General features: G+C 32.0%; 2 protein-coding genes and 1 non-coding gene across 3 annotated transcripts; 2 read left to right on the top strand and 1 right to left on the bottom strand.

Moving 5' to 3' along the window:
• Positions 1-1,830: 1,830 nt before the first annotated feature.
• On the top strand, positions 1,831-3,701 carry LOC131615648 (uncharacterized). The gene has a single exon (XM_058886790.1). The coding sequence runs from the start codon at positions 1,991-1,993 to the stop codon at positions 3,491-3,493; it is 1,503 nt and encodes a 500-aa protein (XP_058742773.1). The 5' UTR covers positions 1,831-1,990; the 3' UTR covers positions 3,494-3,701.
• Positions 3,702-7,059: 3,358 nt separating this feature from the next.
• LOC131615647 (probable serine/threonine-protein kinase WNK11) lies at positions 7,060-10,014 on the top strand. Its single transcript, XM_058886789.1, has 3 exons — positions 7,060-7,255; positions 7,363-7,887; positions 9,174-10,014. Exons 2-3 carry the CDS (start codon positions 7,393-7,395, stop codon positions 9,564-9,566), a joined length of 888 nt encoding a protein of 295 aa, XP_058742772.1. The 5' UTR covers positions 7,060-7,255; positions 7,363-7,392; the 3' UTR covers positions 9,567-10,014.
• Positions 10,015-15,807: 5,793 nt separating this feature from the next.
• Positions 15,808-15,888, bottom strand: TRNAL-AAG (transfer RNA leucine (anticodon AAG)). Its single transcript has one exon. It is a non-coding gene; the product is annotated as a tRNA-Leu (tRNA).
• Positions 15,889-23,526: the final 7,638 nt, after the last annotated feature.

Genomic DNA, 23,526 nt, shown 5'->3' with positions numbered 1-23,526 from the left:
TGAAATCATGATACGACGAGTTCGTAGTTAACATCGGGCGCATATCAAGCACCAGGGAGCCTCCTATAGTGCTAAAGGATATTTGTGTGATAAGCGGAGGTCTCCCTAGGTTGGATCCAACAGGTCGGGGTAATCTCGGTTACCCTCTTTCTTTATCGCTTGGGCGAACCAAGGAATAAAGGTTTTCCAAACAAGCACTGGAGAAAGGCACCTCGTACTTTGGTTGTAAGAAGACCGATTGGCAGTAATCTAAAATTCCCTCCCAACATCGTCGTTCCAAAGGAAAAACTAGACATGAGGAACAATCTAAGTTCCAATGATAGAGGACGGAGAGACGAGTCTCCTTAGGAACGTCGTTCACATTTGACCATCCTCTTTGGTATAAGGGAAGCCTGCAACTATGTTAGATCATTAACCATATATCGACCGATTGAGGTAGATATTCGATCCATCGTAAAAAAAAATAGGAGGGTTTGTCCCGATGATCAAAAAGCGCCTCGCTGGAGCATTCGACAAAGGCATCCCCGAGGTCCTAATATTTCAATGGTCATCCTCAAGCTACGTCTTTGATGTAGCCGACCTCCCGATGATCAACGAGTAAATAGAAGGCGAGATGCTTTAATATCTCGTCCAACTGAAGGAGACACCTTAAATAAGAGACGTGCAACTCCTAGAGCCCCAAGATATGACAGGTACAAAAGACTTAAGACATCGTTTGTCCATAATAGTGTTATTGTTGAAGGTCTATCTATCTAATAATTTCATTATTGCTTTTTAAAAAATACAATTCATTATTAATATAAATATCCATACATCATCTATTTCTTCATGTCTTGTATGCTTCTTTGTCTCTCTTTCATTTAGAATGCGTAAGATAGAGGTAATAAAGATGACATGTATGATTGCGTATCTGATATAGGCTAATATCCCTTCAACGGACTTAGCATCAAATTTATCAAGATTGTCCTTTCTGTTATTTAAAATGAAATATTTGCAACTGAAAACGTGAAATTAAGAAATATTTAATTTTCTCTCTTTATGAAGAAAAAAACATTGCATAAATACTTAAATGAAAGCGTCTGAATCTTAAAATATGTAAATATAATTCAAGATTTAAAATCTAAACATTTCTTTTATTTTGATTTTGTGGAGGTTCTAACTTTTAAGTAAAGCTGTCAAAATGAGCCCGACCTATCGGGTCAGTCCATAAGCCTAATAATTTAGTGTGGGTCAGGCTGTAAGATACCTTAAAAAACACGACCCTGTCTTTTTGGCCCACCCCATCGGGCCTATGTTTTTCATGGGCCGGGTCTGATCGAACCAAACGGGCTTTTTGCGATGGCCCATTAAAAAAAGATTTTGGTAAATTTTGAGAAAAAAGATTGAGATAAAGATTTGAGTGCATAAATGTGTTTTTAAGTGATAAATAAAAGTTAAATATGATGAAAATATATTTTCAAAATGACGTGATAAAGAAAATTTTTGGGAGATGAAGAGAAAAGTTGAAAATTTTTATCCATTACCTCCCTTTTTATAAAATTAAAACTGTAATATTGAAATACGGGTCGGACTGACCAATCGAATTGCACGGGCCTTTGAAAAACAGACCGGATAAATCCATTTAAATATTTTGATCACCGAATCAAAACGGACTGGACCGGACCAACCCATTTGACAACTCTAGTATTAAAGATGAGTTTGAGTTTGTTGTACTTCCTCTTACCTTGTTTTTTTAGCAATAATAAATTTAAAAATTTAAAAATCTTACATAAGAGTTGTGTTATGGCGAAAACGGTGAATAATTAAATATTATTTATTTATTAAAGATAAACGTGAGAATCAATCAAGTGTTTGTGAATCTACAAGTTCCAAACCAATCTCATTCTCTGCGTTTCCATTCCATCGCAAAAATCTCAATCAAACCCTAACCCTAACCCTAAACAAAATCCCCAAATTCCCAACCTTCTCAATTCAATTCAATCTCATCACCATGCTTCAATCCCCAGGCCACTCTCCGCTCCATCTCTCTTCACCATCTCCTTCAATTTCCGAATTTTCGATCCAAAACCCTAAAGATTCTGGTTCCAGTATTCAACCCCAGAAGACACAGAGAAACCCTACCGTTCTCGACGAAGATACGTATGCCGAAGCTTTGGAGAAGATAATCGAGCGTGATTACTTTCCTGACATCTCGAAGCTTCGTGATCGGCTCGATTGGCTTGAAGCTATCAAAACCGGCGATCCTGTTCAAATTCGAGATGCCCAATTGAAGATCATCGAGCGTCGTCGCGGTGGAAAGGTAACACCTTTAAACCCTCTCGATTCGAGAAATTCGCATACACCGGGTTCTACTTTTGTTAGAAATTTCACTCCTTTAGATGAATTTGATGGTAAAACGCCTGTAACACCGGGTTTTGCGGCTTCCGTGGGAGAGAAAGAGGAGGTTGGTGCGATTGATACTTCACTTGGGCTTGATCAGTTTATGGGTAGGTATACTAGTGAGGATAATCATAGCTTTTCGAAGATTTTGGAGAGAGTGAATAGGAAGAGGAAAGAGAGGTTTGGTTATTTGAATGATAGTGTGAATGCTATTGAGGATGAAAAGAGGGATAGGATAACTGATGGTTATGGTACCTCTTATCAACCTCCTAGTACATTGGAAGGATGGAACTATACTGCTAAGAATTTGTTGATGTACCATCCTGCTGATCGGGGTGAGGTTCCTTTGACGGAGGAGGAAAGGGCTGTTAGAATTAAAGCCTCCACGAAGGAGATTGATCGGCCGAATACTAGGTTTCATGGTAAAATGATGGATTCTAGGCCGAAAGATGATGGAACTGTTGAGGTGCTTTATACTCCTGTTGCGGGTGCTACACCCGTTCCTATGTCTTTTAGAGATGGGGATAAGTTGAAGAAGTATGATTTGGAGGATTTGAGGAAGAGTCCGAATCCGTTTTATTTGGAGTCCGGGAAGAAGGCGGAGAATGGTTATAGTTATGTTAAGACGCCGTCTCCTGCGCCGGGAGCTGATGAGTCTCCTTTCATTACTTGGGGAGAAATTGAAGGGACGCCACTGAGGTTGGACATGGAGGATACACCAATTGATATTGGTGGTAGTGCTGATGGACCTCATTATAGGATTCCTTCTGCTCCGGCAAGAGATGCAAAAGCGCACTCACTTTCTAGGGAGGCTGCTCGTAATCTGAGGGAGAGGTCGAAGATGTTTCGTAAACCCCCTTTGGCATCACCAGCTAGAGGTGGAAGTGCTACTCCGAGCATGCGGACGCTTTCTCCTGCTGCTCAGAAGTTCGTTCGGAATGCAATTGCCAAGTCATCATCAACTGTTGATGAGACACTCCGTGCAAGTTATCGTGGTTCTTCTCCTGCTTTGGCTACTCCTACAAGAGTTAGAAGTGTATCAAGACTTGGTAGAGACGAGAGCTTGGTTTCCAGGTCTCCATCTGTTAGAGAGGGCTCCAATCCTCCCTGGTGAATTGTTTTAACATATTTTGAATCATTTATAAATGAATGCACTGTAAGTTTTTTTATCCTGGATGTTAAACTAAGCTCAGAATGTTAAACTTAAAGGTTTTTGTTACTAGCTGCCAGTATTCAAAACTCTGGATAAAGCTCTCCAATCAATCCCCTGTATATTGAAAGCATTGCTGAACACAGGATTTAACTAGCTTTGATCTTTTGCTTGTTTGCTGTTGTTATTTAGGCCTTGTTCATATTGCCAAGTTTCTTCATGTTTATTTTTTGCTTAAAAGAGGTTGTTTTTTATTGCTTCATAATCTTTATATACATGATATACATATATTCAACATAGATGATAGATGGCAGCTCAATGCCTATTTTTTGGTATGGCCTATTAAGCGATTTATGAGACAGCGAAGGTAGGATACAAGACTTAGGAAGGCTGTATGCAATTGTACTCTTTCCGCCTTTCAATTCTTCCATCGGATCTGCTTGCCCCTTGATAAAACAAATGATTTATAGCATAAGGCATGGATTCTCCCCATGGAGGTGCCATATGTTTCTAGGGGAATATGTGCTTTCTGAAGAGTATGATATTTTTACATTGTCTGGCCTATCATTGATTGTGAGAAGTCTGAAGTGCAGTCTATCTGATCACATCAGTTAGGTTGATTAGGTTGCTTAAAATATGAGCTCTATTATTAGTAGTCTTGGAAAAGCATTCATCACTCACAAGACTCAACAGTTTTGTTATATAAAAAGGAGGGAAGGATTTCTTTTCCATTTTTAAATTGTAAAATGGTCTTAAAATCGATTAAGAAGGTTATTGAAATATTATATTGCGATCAATCATATATTTTCATTCTGTTTTTCTTAAACATGCCTTGGAAACCCTTAAAAATCCCTTAAAAACATACCTTGAAAAACTTTCCTTCCAAAACTCTAAAAATTTCAACTTAGTTTTAGAGTTTATTATAGTTTTTTTTTCTTTTCAAGTAGCACCTAGAAAGAAAAGCTAATTATACCCATATTAAGCAAATTAGTAATGATAATAATATCGAAATTTCTTTTGTTTATATAAATTTAAATTTCTTCTCTCATTCTTCGATTCTTAATTGTTTTTCTCTCATTCTAAATCTTAGATTTTTTTACTTACTAACCTCCTCTATGTACGGGAATGTTCACATTTCCAACTTTTTTTTTCTTTATCATTTTCGTTTTAAACTCATAAGAAGGGGTGAGAATAGAAGTAGAGGTGGGACTGGAACTAGGGGTGGGAATAGGCTAGGCTTTATAAGGCCTGGGTCTGGTCTACGATAAATTTACAAGGCCTGAGCCTGGCCTATGGCCTACTATAGGCTCGTTTTTTCAGCCTGGCCTGGCCTTTTTAAAAGTCTGGCCTGGCCTGAAAGCCTATTTAAAAGCCTATTTCTTATTAATATTTTCAATTAATTCATATTACTTAAGAAGTCTTATAGGTCGTATATATATGAACATTTAGACCAACCTATTTAGCTTTTTTTTTCTAATATATATACATATATAGACCAATCTATTTAACACTTTTTCTAATATATATGCATATATAGGCCAACCTATTTAGACTAATTTTAATATATATGAAAATATAGGCCGGCCAACAAGGCTTTATAGGTTTTTTTAATGGCCTGGGCCTGACCTATTTTATTAAATAGGCTTTTAAAAAAGTCCAACTCTAGCCTTTTTATCAAATAGGTCTGGCCTGGCCTTAAGTAGGCTAGGCTATAGGCCCCTGTAGGCCGGCCTGGCCTATTCCTACCCCTAACTGGAATAAGTTAGGTTTTATCAAGTTTAGGGTTAGTTTGTCAAAAAAACTAAAACACAAGTCTAATTTGTAGTCTATCATAGACTTGTTTTAGGTTTGAGTTTGATCTTTTTGAAGGTTTGGTTAATCTCTTAACCTACTTAAAAATTTAAAGTAAATACCTTATACTAGTTTTCATAATAACGATGATATATCCTAATGAATTAATATGGTTGGTTCGGATAGACAGACTTGCATGTAGAATTTGAGAAATTTATTACCCACGGATGTTTACAGATACAAAATTTAAGGTACCCGCAGATACGAAATTACAGATACAAAATTTAAGGTACCCGCAGATACGAAATTTAAGGTATCCGCCAATTTTTTGTGACTAATTTTTCTGCAGATATGCAGATATTCACAAGTACGAATTTTTTTGTCATTCTAAATATTAGAGTATTTTTGTCATTCCTAAATATTACATAGTATCGGTTCGTATACACTGAACTTTTATATAGACGACTGCATGACATAATTCAATTACTTTATTTTAAAAAAAGGTTTTTATAATAGTTTTTATAATAGTAACTAATATAAACTTGTTGAGTTGTCTCATTAAAAAGAAAGATTTTTTTATAAAGTACATCTGTTACTTTTTACAAGTACATGAATGAATAAGACATGGCAACATTTAGAAGATTGACATAATGAGAGAGCACGGATTTTACATTTACTCGAAACTTTTTCTTTTATTTTAAACGAAAAATCTTTCCCCATTCTTCTCGTGACCGTAACAAATTCAAAGTCCCACTAGATTCATTGTTTCCTAGTACGTTACCATTCATTCTACTTCATCATACCTCAAAAATAGAAACTCTTCAAAATATCACAAAAAGCCATATAGTAACCTGAAAATTTTGCCACCTCATCCAATGGTACCGATTTAAGATAATAAGGGTTTGTTTCGGCTTAATTATAGATCTTTCTCAATTCAACTGTCATGTATATAGAGTAATAGTATTAAATATTTTACTGCAATTCTTAATAATTAATCTTTGTAAACAAAATTTGATGAAATGATAAGTATCTCTTATAACTTAATAAAGGTCTTGGATATGGACAGAAATAGGTTAGATCAACTATCTCGAATCTACATACTAATCTATATAAATTAAAATTAAATTTGAATTTTTTAGTTAAATAGATTAGACCACATATAATAAAAAAACTTTTTTAATTTTATCAAACCGACCTAAACATGAATAAATTTATTATTTTTATATATATTTATTTTATACTTTATATTAAAATACAAAAATAAATTTTGAAGAACTTCTAAAAAAATAAGTTAATTTTTTTTTTAAATAATATCATTAATTATTTTTATAAGATTTTTAAAATAAATAATTTGACAAAACTTATGCTCCAATGTCAATTTAAATAAATCAATGCAACACAACCATTGTACTTTTACTTCTCTAGCTTAGTTTATTTAAGTATTAGTTGAATTTCCCATTTACATACGTTTAAATTATATAGACTTTTTATGTAGGTTAATAAATTAATTAAATCTTTTAAAAGATTAGACTCAAAAATAAAAATAAGTTTTTGATAAATCATATGTTAGACTCAGACTTCAATTTCTAATAATGAATTAAATTTAAACTTGTCAAAAACCTAACTCTGCGTAGCTTTTTTTTCACTCCTAATTTTAAATTTGAACTCAACTCTAAATATATAAAGTAGTTAAACTCAGACTCTAAAACTTAGTTTATGCAGTTGGTTACTCAATTTATACCAAAAACATTTTGCCACGTCATCAACTCCACCTAACTATGCCGTTCAACAAATTTCCCTCCAAACGACGCCGTTGAGCAAATTTCCCTCCTATTTAATCCAAAGCTTAACCGCTCTTAACCAATTTCAGTTCCAAATTCCAATAATCGCTTTCTCTTTCTGTTTTCATTCAAGTTTCAGAATCCAAATTCATACGTAATCATTCACCATTTCCAGAATCCAAATTTTCAATTTCAATCTTCGTTTTTGTTCAATCAATTATGTATATGTATAACTGAATTATGCTGTGTTTGTTGAATTAGGGTTTTGTAGCTGAAATTAGGGTTTCAAAAATGCCTGCTGAGAATTGGGACGGTGAAGGCGAAGCATTCGTGGAAACCGATCCAACCGGAAGATTCGGCCGTTACAGTGATTTACTAGGCTACGGTGCTGTGAAGAAAGTTTACAGAGGTTTTGATCAAGAAGAAGGGATTGAAGTTGCATGGAACCAAGTTCGTCTTCGGAACTTCAGCAACGATCCTGTTTTGATCAATCGGCTTCATTCTGAAGTTGAATTGCTCAGGAATTTAAGCAACAAGTTCATCATTGTTTGTTATAGTGTTTGGAAAGACGATGATCGCGGTAATATCAATTTTATTACTGAGGTTTGCACGTCGGGGAATCTTAGGGATTATCGGAAGAAGCATCGGCATGTTTCGATTAAGGCATTTAAGAAATGGTCGAAGCAAGTTCTTGAGGGATTGGAGTATCTTCATACGCATGATCCTTGCATTATTCATAGGGATCTTAATTGCAGTAACATCTTTGTTAATGGAAACATTGGTCAGGTTAGTTGGCTGATTTTGTGTTTGTTGTTGATTGATAGATGAATAGAGTGCATGTTTGGTTTTGCGGTGACAAAAATTAGTAGTTTTGTAAAATTGATTTTTGATTGATTTATCTTTAGATAGGATTACCAAAAGAGTAGTTTTTCATTAATTTAGGTTTGGAGAGTTTGTATTATTAGAATTGTTTTTATGTTTGTATATGTTATAAATTTGAGATGTGATTCTATGCCAATGCAGAAGCTAGAAATAGTAGCTTTTAGGTAGAGTTTATTTTGGTACTAAATCAATTTTAAAGTGATAAAGAAGCCAAACATTTATGGTTAAAAACTCAATAGCACCGACACCTTTGAAAAAATGTGTGCATATGTCTGTGTCAGCGTCAGCGTTTGAATTCGACACCGACATTATGTTTAATTTTTTTATTTTTTCAAATTATTACTAATATTGACGTGTCAGTATCAGTGTCGTGTTTCTGGTGTCTGTGTTGTATAGGTTAAAAATCATTTTTTTCCTTAGGTAAAACGTTTAATGATCGAGTTTTATTGTAGGCCTTTAAAATTTTAGAAATTAGATCAAATAGGTCCATAGACACTAAAAATATTGAAATTGAACACTAGCTATGACCAAGATCACATTTATGAGGAATATTGATAGGAAATACAAGTGAATAATGACTTAATTTAAGGGGTTTATGCTTCCAAGGGTTTGACTTTAGTAGATATTTCTGAATATTTTCCCCATAAGTTATGGAAAGTTTTATTTGTAGATTTAGTTCCTCTAGTTTTATTTGTAGATTTCCTCTAAAGTGAGTTGAGACTACAGAGTAAGTGAAAGAATGAAGAGTTGGTATTTCACTATATTTGTGATTTGTCTTACATGTGCAAGTGCGTATGATATCAATTTTTTATTTAGTCATTAATAGTAGATATTACACACTTTACCCTTTAAAGTGAGTTGCTCCCTTGAAAGAAGTTCGGTCCTGACTTGGGCGCTTAGGTTGAAATTGAAAGAGATTTGACTCCTTAGTAAAGTGAGAAAACCAAGGATTGATATTATAACCATTCATGATTTGTTATGCATTTTCATATATATTTCAATCAACTATTTATTTACTTAACAACAGTTGATATTACTCAATTTAAAGTAAGTTGCTTATTTTAGAGAAACTTCTCTGGTTGAAAGACGATCTAGAAGCCAACTGTAATTCTTGTACTAAAACATAAATAATACTATTATGTGATTTCATAAGCTTTTAAAAGTTAGTTTTTCAATTTGAATTTTTATAGGTGAAAATTGGTGATCTGGGATTGGCTGCCATAGTGGGAAGAAGCCATGCAGCACATTCAATTTTAGGGACTCCTGAGTATATGGCACCGGAGCTGTATGAGGAAGATTACACTGAGATGGTGGACATATACTCTTTTGGAATGTGTTTGCTAGAAATGGTTACAATGGAGATACCATACAGTGAATGTGACAGTGTAGCCAAGATATACAAAAAGGTCACAATGGGAATCAAGCCTCAAGCCTTGAGCAATGTCAGAGATCCAGAAGTGAAAGCGTTCATCGAGAAATGCATAGCACAGCCAAGAGCAAGACCTTCAGCCACTGATCTTCTTCAGGATCCTTTCTTTTTTGAACTCAACAATGGTGAAGAATCAACAACATCTATCACTTGAGTTCCTTCATTCACACCTATTCATTTGTTGTCACCCTTATGTCAACTATATACCTTTTACTTCCAATTACTATCTTACTTTCAACTGGATCGAGTTCTGTGCAATCACAAACATCTCTCTTGTCTGATCAAGATCAGACAATTCACATTTCAGGTTTAGTATCTCAGATTTCAAACAAATCAAGATTTGTTTTAAAATCTGAACCGTCTCATCTTAATCAGACAACTGAGATGCGTGGTAATCCAAATTCCTTACAACTATACCATACCAGTATCCACAATTGACTGGTTAGTACATGCATTTCAACTACATTTTCATTTCACTATAGTAATGTACATAATCTCATAAATGGATTGAACAATATCTGTATTAAGTATAGACTTTTAGTTTCACTATAGCTGTAATGTGCATACTTCATAATGGTAGTGTTAAAACCTACTTAATGATACATAGTCAATGTTTAAACCGACTCAAAACTGTCCTATTTATGTCGAGTTGGCTCAACTGTTGTAGCAAACATGTGCTGGAAAGCACAACTGTCGAATCTATTGGCTGTCTTCTTAGTTTTACTTTTATTAATTAGTGGCCGTGGAAGTTGATATTAAAGCAAGGAAACGGAAAAGTAGTGTTACCTAATTCATTACACTGAAGTTGTATTGGATCTTATAATGTTAAGGATCCATTTTTCAAAAAATAATATTAGCAATATATTCTTTGACACATTTTTTAAGTTTTATTAAGATGTTCTGAAAATAGTTTTTGGCATGAGTCAAAATGATTTTCTTTATTATTTTATCAATAGTAATATATTTTATACGGGGATACCATTTTCTATTAACGCCTATTTAATATTTTATTTTATCTCTATTTTTTTCTCTTCCTATAACATTATTAACATGCCAGTTCTATCAAACTATTCTTAATATTTTAAAATGTAAACATTTATATGGGTTATAATTCTCTTTATTTAAAAAAATGAAGATATTCATTTTTTTTTACAAATGAAGATATTCATTTAAAAAGACAAATATACAATGAAAGTTGAAAAAATTTAAGTAATATAGACTCTAAATAGAAAGATTTACTATTTTTCTGTGTGTTTATATCTTTCATAATAGAGTTTTTTAGTTTATATTTTAAAATAAAGAAAAACTTAACACCACTCATATAAGGTGTCTACTAAACATTTTCCTTAATTTAATTTTATGCTGTTTATTTAAGATGTTTTGGAAATTGTTTTTGTCTTGACTCGAAAGGATGTTCTTTATTATTTTTATTGTATATTTTTATTCTTTTATGTTGTGAATTATCACTCACGAGTCATCATAAACCATAATTTTTTTTTAATCTTTGAATTTATTAAAGTTTAAATATACAACCAATCAAAATTCTTATATTTGTTTTGTTATATTATTATTTTAAAATTAAAAGTATATTTTAATGGAATACATATCTCTTATTGACGGGTTACAAATATTCACTTTCAAGGTCTGTTTGATAAAAATAGCGGTTGACTGATAAGCTAGCTGATAGTTTATAGTTTATGGTTGATGATTGATAGCTTATAGCTTATAACCGATGGTTGAGACTGATAGCTGATAAGTTAATTAAAGTGTTTGGTAAAATTAGCGGTTCAACTAATTTATAAATGTAAAATGACATAAAAGTTATTTAATACATAATTGTTTTATTTTAAATTAAAATAAATTATAAAGGATAAAAATGGATTTTTGTTAAAATAATAAGGATAAAAAAGGAAGAAAAAATAATAAGCTATAAGCTAAAGCGCTATTTGAAATAGCGTCTGAAAAATAAGTTATAAGCTAGTAAAATAAACTATAAGCTCTTGATGCCAAGACCGTTACCAAATAGGTCTAAATTGTCATTTGAACTTATAAACTATAAGTTATAAGCTATAAACTCAAAAATTTGTCTTACTAAATTGTTGATATTTGATATAAGTTTAAAAGATTTACACCAAATTTCAATTGTTAATAGAATTGAATCAAACAGATTATTAAATTTAATAAAGAAATACTTGTAAAATCTTTTTTCATAAAGGTATGTTAGACTTTTACTTATTGTGAACCGATCCGATAATCAATTGACACCAAAGTGTTATGATACTAAATTTTACCTGTTTATTATTATTAATCTTAATGTTAAAATATATCTACTTAAAATTTAAAACATGAAATTTTTAAGAAATTTATCTTAGCTATTGATTGAATAATAATAAAAGAATATGATTTGGTGTTAAAGTTAATGTTTGACAACAATACGCACGCATATATATATATATATATATATATATATATATATATATATATATATATATATATATATATATATATATATATATATATATATATAAAAGACAAGACAAGATTCGCTGACACTATGTGTAAGATTAAAAGACTCGCATTAAATTTCAATCGTTAAAAAATTTGATTAAACGCTCATATTAAATAGAATAAATAAAAAATATATATTTAGGCTATTTATAAGACCATTTGATAGAAAGCTATTAATATATATATATATATATATATATATATATATATATATATATATATATATATATATATATATATATATATATATATATATATATATATATATATATATATATATATATATGGAGCATATCAAGTGAGAACATTTTTAAATGAGAGATGAGAGGAAGAAATATCAATCATTAGATTCATCAAGAGAGAGAAATTAATAGCTTCATTAATGTATTAAAATTCTCTCTCTTGATGAATCCAATGGTTGTTATTTCTTCCTCTCATCTCATTGATATTTAGTGTAAGTCTTTAAGACTTATACCTAGTGTTAATGGATCATATCTCTCTCTCTCTCTCCCTCTCTCTATTTATCTATCTATCTATATGGTCAGGATCAAATGACACAAATGTGATAAATTTCGTAACATGACACTTTTGATAATTCTTTATCCCATGTTCGTATAACAAAATTCATTGTTGAATTGAAAGATATTATCATATAGATCATGTCTTTAAAATTAAACATAAATCGAAAACCATTTGACATGTCAACAAGATGTATAAAAACTAACATCTTACAAAATTTCATAAAAACCGTTAATTTTTACTCTTTTCTTTAACATATCAAATGAGTTTTAATTAATGCGAAATTTTATAGGTGCAATCTATATGATCATAACTTTCAATCCAACAGTGAATTTTATTATACGGAAATAGAGTGAAGAGTCATCAGAGGTGTCATGTTACTAAGTTTGATATCTTAGTGTCATTTGATCCTGACTCATATATATGAGTTATGATCCATTGACATACATCAAATCTCAACTATTAAAAGGATTGATCACAAGGTCATATTAACTCAAATAAAAATATATAAAAAAAATAGGCGGTCCATTCTTTCCCCAAAAAAACAGACTATTTAAGACTGTTTGATCGAGTGCTATTAACCGTTGAAATTTGTCATAAGTCAAAAGGCTTACACCTATATATCATACTATTTTTAAACTACCCTCGTGCTAATTCATTTGGTTTTCCTTTTTCTCTTTGATAACCTTTTAATTTAACTCTTTCAAACAATTAATTGTGATCGCAAATTAATTTCAATTTACTTAAATCATAAAGCTTTTATAATATTATTTTTTTTAGAGTTAGGGTTGAGGCATTGAATTAAAAAAAAACACGCGCACACACACATATATATACATATATATATATATATATATATGTATATGTATATGTATATATATATATATATATATATATATATATATATATATATATATATATATATATATATATATATATATATATATATATATATATATATATATATATATGGCATATCATATGAGAATGTCATATTTATATGAAAATGTGAGAATGAATCTGAACCATTGGATTTTAAAATAAATTGTGGAGATTATGGGTGAATCTTTTTTTCTCTCTCCTACATCATTTATTTTAAAATCCAATGGTTCAGATTCATTCTCATATTCTCATATAAATATGACATTCTCATATGATATGTCCTCTCTCTCTCTCTCTCTCTCTATATATATATATATATATATATATATATATATATATATATATATATATATATATATATATATATATATATATATATATATATATATATATATATATATATATATATATATATATATATAGTTGAGAGAAAAAGATGATATATGTGTAAGAGCAATATTATTATGACACGAAAACTTACATCAGGATCTTACACCGTATCACTTTATGTGAGGGTCGTATATTATTATGTACAAGCACAAATTTTGAGGTTCCAATAAAATATTTAAAAAACTAAAACATCATAGTGTCACAATTTTGTGTCAACTTAGCATAGTTGTATGTGTAATTCATTGTTTTAGTTCCTATTAAATTATCATGAGAAAATCTACTGACACTAGTTTTTAACACTTACACCGTAAACATATACATAAAACATACTAGTTTTAATTTTTAATGATTTATTTTATTCGTTTCAAGAGACCTGACCTGACCATTCGAGCTGAAATTTGGATAACCTTCCTTTTTCACAATGTTACTCATGTTTTCCGTTCCTCCTCTGCAATCTTGATAATTGCATAGCTGATCTGGTACATCTAGAAAGGCAAGCAAGTAGACATGTCAAGGGTAATCTCCATCCAAATTTGGGAGATTGTGGATTCAAAAAAAGTACATGCCTTTGGCTTCCTTAGATTGATCATGTGATTGTGTAAACACTTTGGTATAGACATCCGTGATAACCATCATATCCGACAAATGTCAAAACTTGATTATACCTTACTAAGCATCAATATGGAGTGACAAAATTCGATAGCATCGATCTTGCAATGAGAGCCTATTTTTTACATGGTTGAAATGTTAGTTTGGCATACTATAGAGGTATGTTATCTATTAATGGTTCATTGAATATATTACAACCGAGGATGCAAGAACCACATGCTCTATTTGAGCTAGTACCTACTCAAGACAACTTTATTAGCTACATGCAATGACCTACTAATAGGCCATTATATTATTAGTATGGAAGTGATAATACAAGTGGAAGTGGAGAATCAAGTGAATATGCACAAGCTGAAGATAATGAAGAAGAAGAGGAAGGTTATTAAGAATAGGATAATGAAAAGACGATTAATAAGAGTGATGACTAGATCGGTGTTGCATTTTCTACATAAATGTGAAGCTTTCTATGTTCTATCATTTTAATTTCATTGCTTGCTGAAAATTTATGTTAATTTATGTTGTTTATGTAATAGTCATACTATCAATGTCCATGCATAATGGACTCGGGTGTGTTGTTCATTTTGTACTAAGTACATGAACACAACCAAGTTTCCAACCTATTCTGAATATTTTGATAATGATTACCTTTTTTCATTAGTATTTGTTGTACACATGATAAAGAAATTGAACAAGAAAAAACAAGTACATGTGTTGTAGTAGAGAGCTAACTGGACATACCATACAGTGCCTATGGCATTTTTCTACACATAGCTGGCTAGGTGAGGAGCCTGAAGCTAGGTGAAGACCCATACATTTCACTCATAATTTTGTTGTTCGAGGACATGTAAAAATTGGTCGCTTAATTTGTTACTTTGTACACATAAAAGACTAACACAATACATTTTGAAGAGTTAATGAATCAATATGGACCTTTTACAAGTTAAGATACCAAAATGAATCTCGAGTAAACACGCATAATCAATAAGGATATTAAATATAAAAATAATGATTTGTATATGAACAACAACATAAGTTGTATTTTTGTATTTATTGTTAAGGAATTGATTATCTATTTTCTCGGAGTGATTTAAGTTGTAAATATGTCATCACTTTTATTAAGATAATAAAAATTATTTTCATTTTGATAGGAATTAAATTAGGTCACATAATTTTGTTGTTGTGATGAATAAATATGTATAGTAGTAGAGAATATAATTGAAGGATAATAATATGTATTTTGATGCATGGTGAATGTGTGGTGGATGTATAGGTTGTTGATAATATTATGCTCAAATGAATAGTAACAATAAAAAAACTAAAAATAAATTGTTGAGAGTGGGATTTGAAAAAATATGTATAGTAGTAGAGAATATAATTGAAGGATAATAATATGTATTTTGATGCATGGTGAATGTGTGGTGGATGTATAGGTTGTTGATAATATTATGCTCAAATGGATAGTAACAATAAAAAAACTAAAAATAAATTGTTGAGAGTGGGATTTGAACCCACGCCCTTTCGGACCAGAACCTTAATCTGACGCCTTAGACCAACTCGGCCATCTCAACTTTATGTTAATATATTTAATATTTTAATATTAGAATATGAACGTAATATTTTATTTTAAATTAATAAAAAAATAGTTGCGCTAACATAAATTACTTCAAAGAAATAAATTATTTCTCATGAATCGAATTACTCTCTCAAACATATCTTTTTAATCAAAAAACAAGTTTTATGAGAAAATTGTCTAACTTGAAAAACGCTGGTCGGGAAATATTTTTCAAGAAAAAATGTTGTTGTTTTTGTTTTGCAGTATCATTTTTTGTGTCCTTTTTATCTTGACATGTCGTTGGCTCTATTTTGACACATCTTTTTCTTGAGTTTTTTAAATATAATATTATCTTAACTTTTTCAAAGAAAAAAAATAGTATGCTCGCGTACTTATTATTTTATACAAGGGAAAAAGAATAATAGGAAAAGAAAAAAGAATAGTTATTCTCGCAAATATTCATTCTTCAAGGCGTCTAATTTCATAATTCTACCAAGCCTTGGAAGCGAAACTTGCCCAAGGTGAAATTTTTAATAGTGAGACAATTCCAATTTAGATAATAAGACGACACTCTAATTACCATATATTATGGTGTGGGTCAACAGAACACTCTAATTAATCTTTAAATAGTTTTTAAAATATATAATTTGATTGCATAATATTGAAAAATAAATATTATTTCTGGAAATAAGGTTTAAAGCAAGAATGGAATAAGAATAACAAACAAGTGAACAACATTCTTGAAGTCATGATTCATATATCTTTAATATTTGGGGAATTACATCCAAATGAGCATTATTATTATTATTAGTATCATCAAGAAAACATCTAAAAACATTGATCCAAAGGCCATCCTCTATACTAAACAACCCATCAAAACTTGTTTTACCAACATCATTGAGATAACTTCTACCAACAATAAGAACAATGCATTGGGTACTAGAATGGTGGTAAGCAATCGAATGAACTCAATAAAGAGACTCCTTAACGCCATGAAAATAATGATAAAGAAAAGAGGAATGTTGAATGCAGTATAGGGCAAGCAACAAAAAAGATTTGGAAATATTGATCCGGGAATTATCGTCCTCAGAGATGGAGAGATGCCATTCAACAGTTTCTACGGTTCCGAGCTTTGGTTTGAATGAGCAAAAAGTAAACAAAGATATAGACAAGAAAAGAATAAACACATTCTTAGAAGAGAAATAACTTATCAGGAAGGTAAATATACTCACTCTTCACAAACATACACTTACCAACCCGTTATACTCAACCTACGATACTCATCTATGTCATCACGTATCTCTCACATAAGCGTCCATCTCTGGAGCACAAACGAAATCATCTCACAACTAAGGTTATCTCTAACGCAAAGTCACGAGAACATCCATATTCTCGCGTCGGCGATCTCTCGCGCGCCGCTCAAACACGAAAGCATTAAGAACAGATACAAACAGTGAATGCTAGCTCTAAATCTATCTCTAGAGTTCAGAACCAACAGATAATCATCCTAGATAAGGATTCAAGAAGTTTATCTCTAAAGCACCCCAAATCCCCAGCATAGAGCAAAAATCCAGGATAACATCAACACAGATTCGTAAAGCAAGTTAAATATAACATTATAATCGATAAATATACATAAGATTCGAGTAACTATACAAACAAACCCAACACAAAGAAATACACAAAGAATAGAAGATAAACCAAACATCTCGCGGTTGTCAGCTCCGGTTGATGAGAAATCCACCTCCGATCTTCCAAGTGCATGACCCGGTGTTGTTTTCTAAGCTAATCCTACTCTAAGAATGAAAATGATGGAGTTGGAACCAAAAACTCTCCAAAACCATAACCCTAAAATGGTTCAAATGAAGAAATATAAACACATTTTCTGCTACGGCCGCTTAGCGGCCAAATCTCACTTAGCGGACTACACGTATTACAAAAATATCAAGAACAGTAAACAGGCCTCCGCTTAGCGGCCAGAAAAATTTGGTTCGCCCCTGGAAAGCGCGCTTACACGCTGCTCAGCGGCGCTCTCTGCACAAAACTTGCTTATTTGATCCAAAATCGCGCAATCGGAGCCGTGCCTTCGACACTTTATTCCTCGAGGCTCCAATAAGCATGAATACCTATAAAAACAAAGGAAAAACTATTAAACGGTATATAAAACATATAAAAACTAAATAATGTGAATATATACACAAAAGTGGGGAATTTATTACAAAAACAGAATGAATAGAATCGATAAGTGCCACAATTATATACTAAAAATAACAACATTTTGGCACTTATCAAACTCTCCCCAACTTAAAACTTTGTTTGTCCTCAAACAATGTCAAATAAATCAAAGAATCAAAAGTAATAAACCAAAGAATTGTGAATCAACAAGTTTTGAAAACCAAAAACAAATGTATGGCTCAATACAAAAACGTATAAACAAAGTAAATACTTACCACTATCCTACAACGACAACATGTAAATGAAACGCATCTTAAGTACAAAAAGCATACAAAACATTCTAACACAATACATGCTCACTTCATGAATCACACCTAGCAAAAATTCATCAATGGATGAAGAACACACAAAGGTGAAGGACTTTTAACACTCATCCAACAATCTTGCAAACAAAAGATTAAATTATGCATTCATCCAAAAATCACATTGAAGATACAAAAGCAAGAATCACAAGGACTTTTCAAGGTTGTAATGTGGCTTGGTTAACAAACAAAGGATAAGTCCTAAGGCTAATCGAAACAAAAACTTGCCTAAACCTAAGGGAGTGATCAATCCACCAAAGATTCAAACAACAAAATCTCGATTAAACTTCTTCCTTAACCACAAGTTTCTCAAACCAATCACAATACTTATTAGCACAATTATTCACTTCTCTTTTCTTTTTCTTTTTCAAAACTTTTTCTCTTTTTTTTTTCTTTTCTTTTCTTTCTTTTCACTTTTTTTTTCTTTTCAACCTCATAGCAACAACCAAATAAGTGCACAATCATTTTTCTCCCCAACTTGAATTCAACTACACCATCATATGAATACTCCCTACTTCTAAGGCAAGGTAAAAATTCATACCAAAAATCATGGTTGAGGGTTCAAGAAAACAAAGAATCAATCATCCATGCAAAAATGAGAACTAAACACTCAAAGATAAGCATTTAGCAAAAACAACATGGATATTGACAAAAAGGCTCAAAAGGGTTAACAAATGATCACACACTCACAAGGTGAATTGACTATTTGGTTATGGTAGTTGTGCTCAAAATGAAACAAAATGCCTTGATCCTTTTCATGCTTCCATAAAATCAACATAAACAAAAGATTAAGCATAATAAAATCCAGTTAAAACAAAGATTGTGGCCTCCAGCATATGTAAACAATGGAAAGCTTCCTCACATTTATGGTTTGGGAACTAAAGTGATTCAATCAACAAGCAAGTAATGCAAAAGAATGAATGGTATGGTAATTGTACAAATGAAAAGTTTCCTAAACATGTTATGCTATAGAAAGCGATAAATGAGTACCTTGAATGATACACTTCAAAAATAATATCCTACCATACATCCGCAAGTTGAAACACTCAAGCTTTGGAAAATCACCTCAAAAATCTTCGAATTACCGAACAAAATTTGAGTACAAACAACCAATAAAAGAATTAGAAAAATAAAACTAGTATCTACTACTAAATAGCCTTGGTGAAAGTGGGAAAAAGGAGTGAACCAAGTGGAATAGGAATCCCACTGGTACAAAACAAGAAAACAAAATTTTACTGTCATCGCTTAGCAGAGTTAGGCTCGCTTAGCGGATGACAGAAAAACCAGAAAAATCAGAACATAAACAATTGTTCCCATCACTCACCACTTCACCTAAATACCTCATAAACAGAAATATAAACAACATTTACAACCGTTGGGGTGCCTCCTAACAAGCGCTTGTTTTACGTCATTAGCTCGACGCCTTTATTGTTTCGGTGTTTGGAAAGTAGCCTCCTCTCGTCATGCCATGGTGACGTCTCACCACACAAGCCTAAAGAAAGTGTCCTAACCAACCACTCAACAAACGTTACGGGTACAAATATATACAACAATTATACGAACATAAAAATGAAAGTATACAACTATATCCATAAACAAACACATATATACAAGTATGGAACAAATACAATTATTATCATACAAAAAGAGAAAATTGGTGAATGTTGGATTCACAAGTTGAAAAATGAAGATTTGTTATTAAAGAGCTCATCCGAGATCAACATGTTTCACCAACATTCACCAGTAAAAGTATACTTATATGTAACATATACAAGTAAACTTATATGGTGAACATAAACAAGTAAACATGTACAAGTAAATATATATACAAGTGAAACTATACAATATATACGATATATACAAAGCTCAAAACCACGGGAACTATTGCGATGCAATTCACATCCATCCCCGGCAACGGCGCCATTTTGTTGAATGCAGTATAGGGCAAGCAACAAAAAAGATTTGGAAATAATGATCCGGGAATTATCGTCCTCAGAGATGGAGAGATGCCATTCAACAGTTTCTACGGTTCCGAGCTTTGGTTTGAATGAGCAAAAAGTAAACAAAGATATAGACAAGAAAAGAATAAACACATTCTTAGAAAAGAGATAACTTATCAGGAAGGTAAATATACTCACTCTTCACAAACATACACTTACCAACCCGTTATACTCAACCTACGATACTCATCTATGTCATCACGTATCTCTCACATAAGCGTCCATCTCTGGAGCACAAACGAAATCATCTCACAACTAAGGTTATCTCTAACGCAAAGTCACGAGAACATCCATATTCTCGCGTCGGCGATCTCTCGCGCGCCGCTCAAACACGAAAGCATTAAGAACAGATACAAACAGTGAATGCTAGCTCTAAATCTATCTCTAGAGTTCAGAACCAACAGATAATCATCCTAGATAAGGATTCAAGAAGTTTATCTCTAAAGCACCCCAAATCCCCAGCATAGAGCAAAAATCCAGGATAACATCAACACAGATTCGTAAAGCAAGTTAAATATAACATTATAATCGATAAATATACATAAGATTCGAGTAACTATACAAACAAACCCAACACAAAGAAATACACAAAGAATAGAAGATAAACCAAACATCTCGCGGGTTGTCAGCTCCGGTTGATGAGAAATCCACCTCCGATCTTCCAAGTGCATGACCCGGTGTTGTTTTCTAAGCTAATCCTACTCTAAGAATGAAAATGATGGAGTTGGAACCAAAAACTCTCCAAAACCATAACCCTAAAATGGTTCAAATGAAGAAATATAAACACATTTTCTGCTACGGCCGCTTAGCGGCCAAATCTCGCTTAGCGGACTACACGTATTACAAAAATATCAAGAACAGTAAACAGGCCTCCGCTTAGCGGCCAGAGTCACCGCTTAGCGGCCAGAAAAAATTGGTTCGCCCCTGGAAAGCGCGCTGACACGCCGCTCAGCGGCGCTCTCTGCACAAAACTTGCTTATTTGATCCAAAATCGCGCAATCGGAGCCGTGCCTTCGACACTTTATTCCTCGAGGCTCCAATAAGCATGAATACCTATAAAAACAAAGGAAAAACTATTAAACGGTATATAAAACATATAAAAACTAAATAATGTGAATATATACACAAAAGTGGGGAATTTATTACAAAAACAGAATGAATAGAATCGATAAGTGCCACAATTATATACTAAAAATAACAACATTTTGGCACTTATCAAGGAACACCTAAAGGTTTCAAAAATTACCATGCTAGTTGCTAGAGGTTCATGTCTAATACACCTAGAATTTCCCGTCTTCCAATTTCACCAAAGACCAACTAGAAAGAGATAAATTTAACCAATACCATTGGATTTGGAATTAATCCACATAAAAACATATTCTTGGAAAAATAAACTAATTCTTCATGTCATAAACAACAACTGAAATGGTTTGAGGGCTCCATATTTTTATGTGGAAAATATGGATATTAACTTATGAAATACACCAAATGAAAAATTTATTAATCTTATATGACTTGAATTTTCAAATCCTTTGTCAATGCATGTTAAAGGTGACAAAAGTTTTGTAATTCAATACTCATTTGTATTTAGAAATGGTTTTATACATTTCATCAAGATTAACATTCCATGTGGCTAAATGAAGAACCTTTTCAAAAAACTCCAATTTTTTGATGCAATGGACGGTCTTAATGCAATATACATAGAAGTGGTAATCGTGTCCATCTACCTAAATATCCTATATCCTCGTATGAGTATAATGAATAGCTACATAATTAACATAGTTTCTTAAATATTCTTTATAAAGACAAAGAGAGTACATAAAATTAGAATTATCTTTCTCAATTTTAAACTAGAAACTATGTATAACGATTTTTTTTTATTTTTTATTTAGATATGGAATTTCATTGTAGAGTTGTAGTAGAATTTAATAAAGGATTACCATTCAAGCATTTATATATAAACATTATAACCTACAACTTATTGGATTCATAATGGATATCCCTGACCAACTTACCAAGCAGACATATATCGATCTCTCTAAATAAGTGTATATCAAGACCTAATATATCTGTTTATCTCTATTACTTTGGAATTTTACCTTAATTTTTTAGAGGGTTGGGATGGGCAGGCCGCAGGCTAACAAATATTACCAAGTTCAGAAATACCACCCCAACCAAAAACAAAGGGATTATTCGATTCATTGGACAGGTTCAAACACTTTTCCTTGTATAAATCCGTGTATAATTGAAATGTGTTTTGACAATGAAAATTATTTATATGTGTCGTGATTATGAGATTTGTGACAATAAGTTGTGATATGTAAAGTGTATCCTAGTAGATATGTTGATCCAAATTGAGGGATGTCTCTTATTAAGGAGTGAGTTAAGGCTTTGAGATGAGGAAATTAAGTGTTAGAGTTTAGGTCCTTTAGGACCCAATAAAAATAACATAACATGGTAGTGAACATGCGAGATTTAGCAACCCATTGTTTGTGGAACACAACAATGAAAGTTTAATGGTAGAGATTTACTCACTAGACTTTTGTACTTCTAAAGAGAGGATTTCTTAAGTGTATTTTGCGTAATTTTTAAATTTTAAATTATGTATTTAGAGTTTTTTTTAGTGAGCTAAACCAGTTTAAATAGAGGAGGTCTAGTAAAAACAAAAGACAAAAATCAAGGGACAAAAGAAAATATTTTGAAAGGATAGACAAGGGCAGATAATCTTTTTCAAAGATTAATAAGTAACCATGACAAGTTCACAGACATAGGAATGAGTAGGAATGACAAAAATATCCATTCCCGCGAATATTAACGGATAAAATCCGCCATGGATACAAGGCAAGTAGTTTAATATATATCCAGTGGCGGAGCCAGGAATTTAATGTAGCCTGGGCAAAAAAATTTACTATACGTTTCACGTGACAATATATAAATAGTCATAAAGTATGTTAAATAAAATTGAGAGGTAAATGCCTTCTCCGAGACTTCTTTGCGGTGAATGTTCGAATAATCTCAACATCTTTAAGTGACTTGAATATCTCCCGCTCGGTGTAACATATCATCAAGTCATTGAAATACACATTGTTGATCTTGTTGCGCAAATTAGACTTGATA

Source organism: Vicia villosa, linkage group LG7 (genome assembly GCF_029867415.1).
Source record: "Vicia villosa cultivar HV-30 ecotype Madison, WI linkage group LG7, Vvil1.0, whole genome shotgun sequence".
Taxonomy (NCBI): domain Eukaryota; kingdom Viridiplantae; phylum Streptophyta; class Magnoliopsida; order Fabales; family Fabaceae; genus Vicia; species Vicia villosa.
This window is presented reverse-complemented; position numbering and strand designations above follow the sequence as displayed.

Excerpts from the sequence above, each read along its gene's own strand:
- LOC131615648 (XM_058886790.1), top strand. The coding sequence starts at position 1,991 with ATGCTTCAATCCCCAGGCCACTCTCCGCTCCATCTCTCTTCACCATCT.
- LOC131615647 (XM_058886789.1), top strand. The coding sequence starts at position 7,393 with ATGCCTGCTGAGAATTGGGACGGTGAAGGCGAAGCATTCGTGGAAACC. Across the intron at positions 7,888-9,173 it reads TTAATGGAAACATTGGTCAG|GTGAAAATTGGTGATCTGGG; the intron begins GTTAGTTGGCTG and ends GAATTTTTATAG.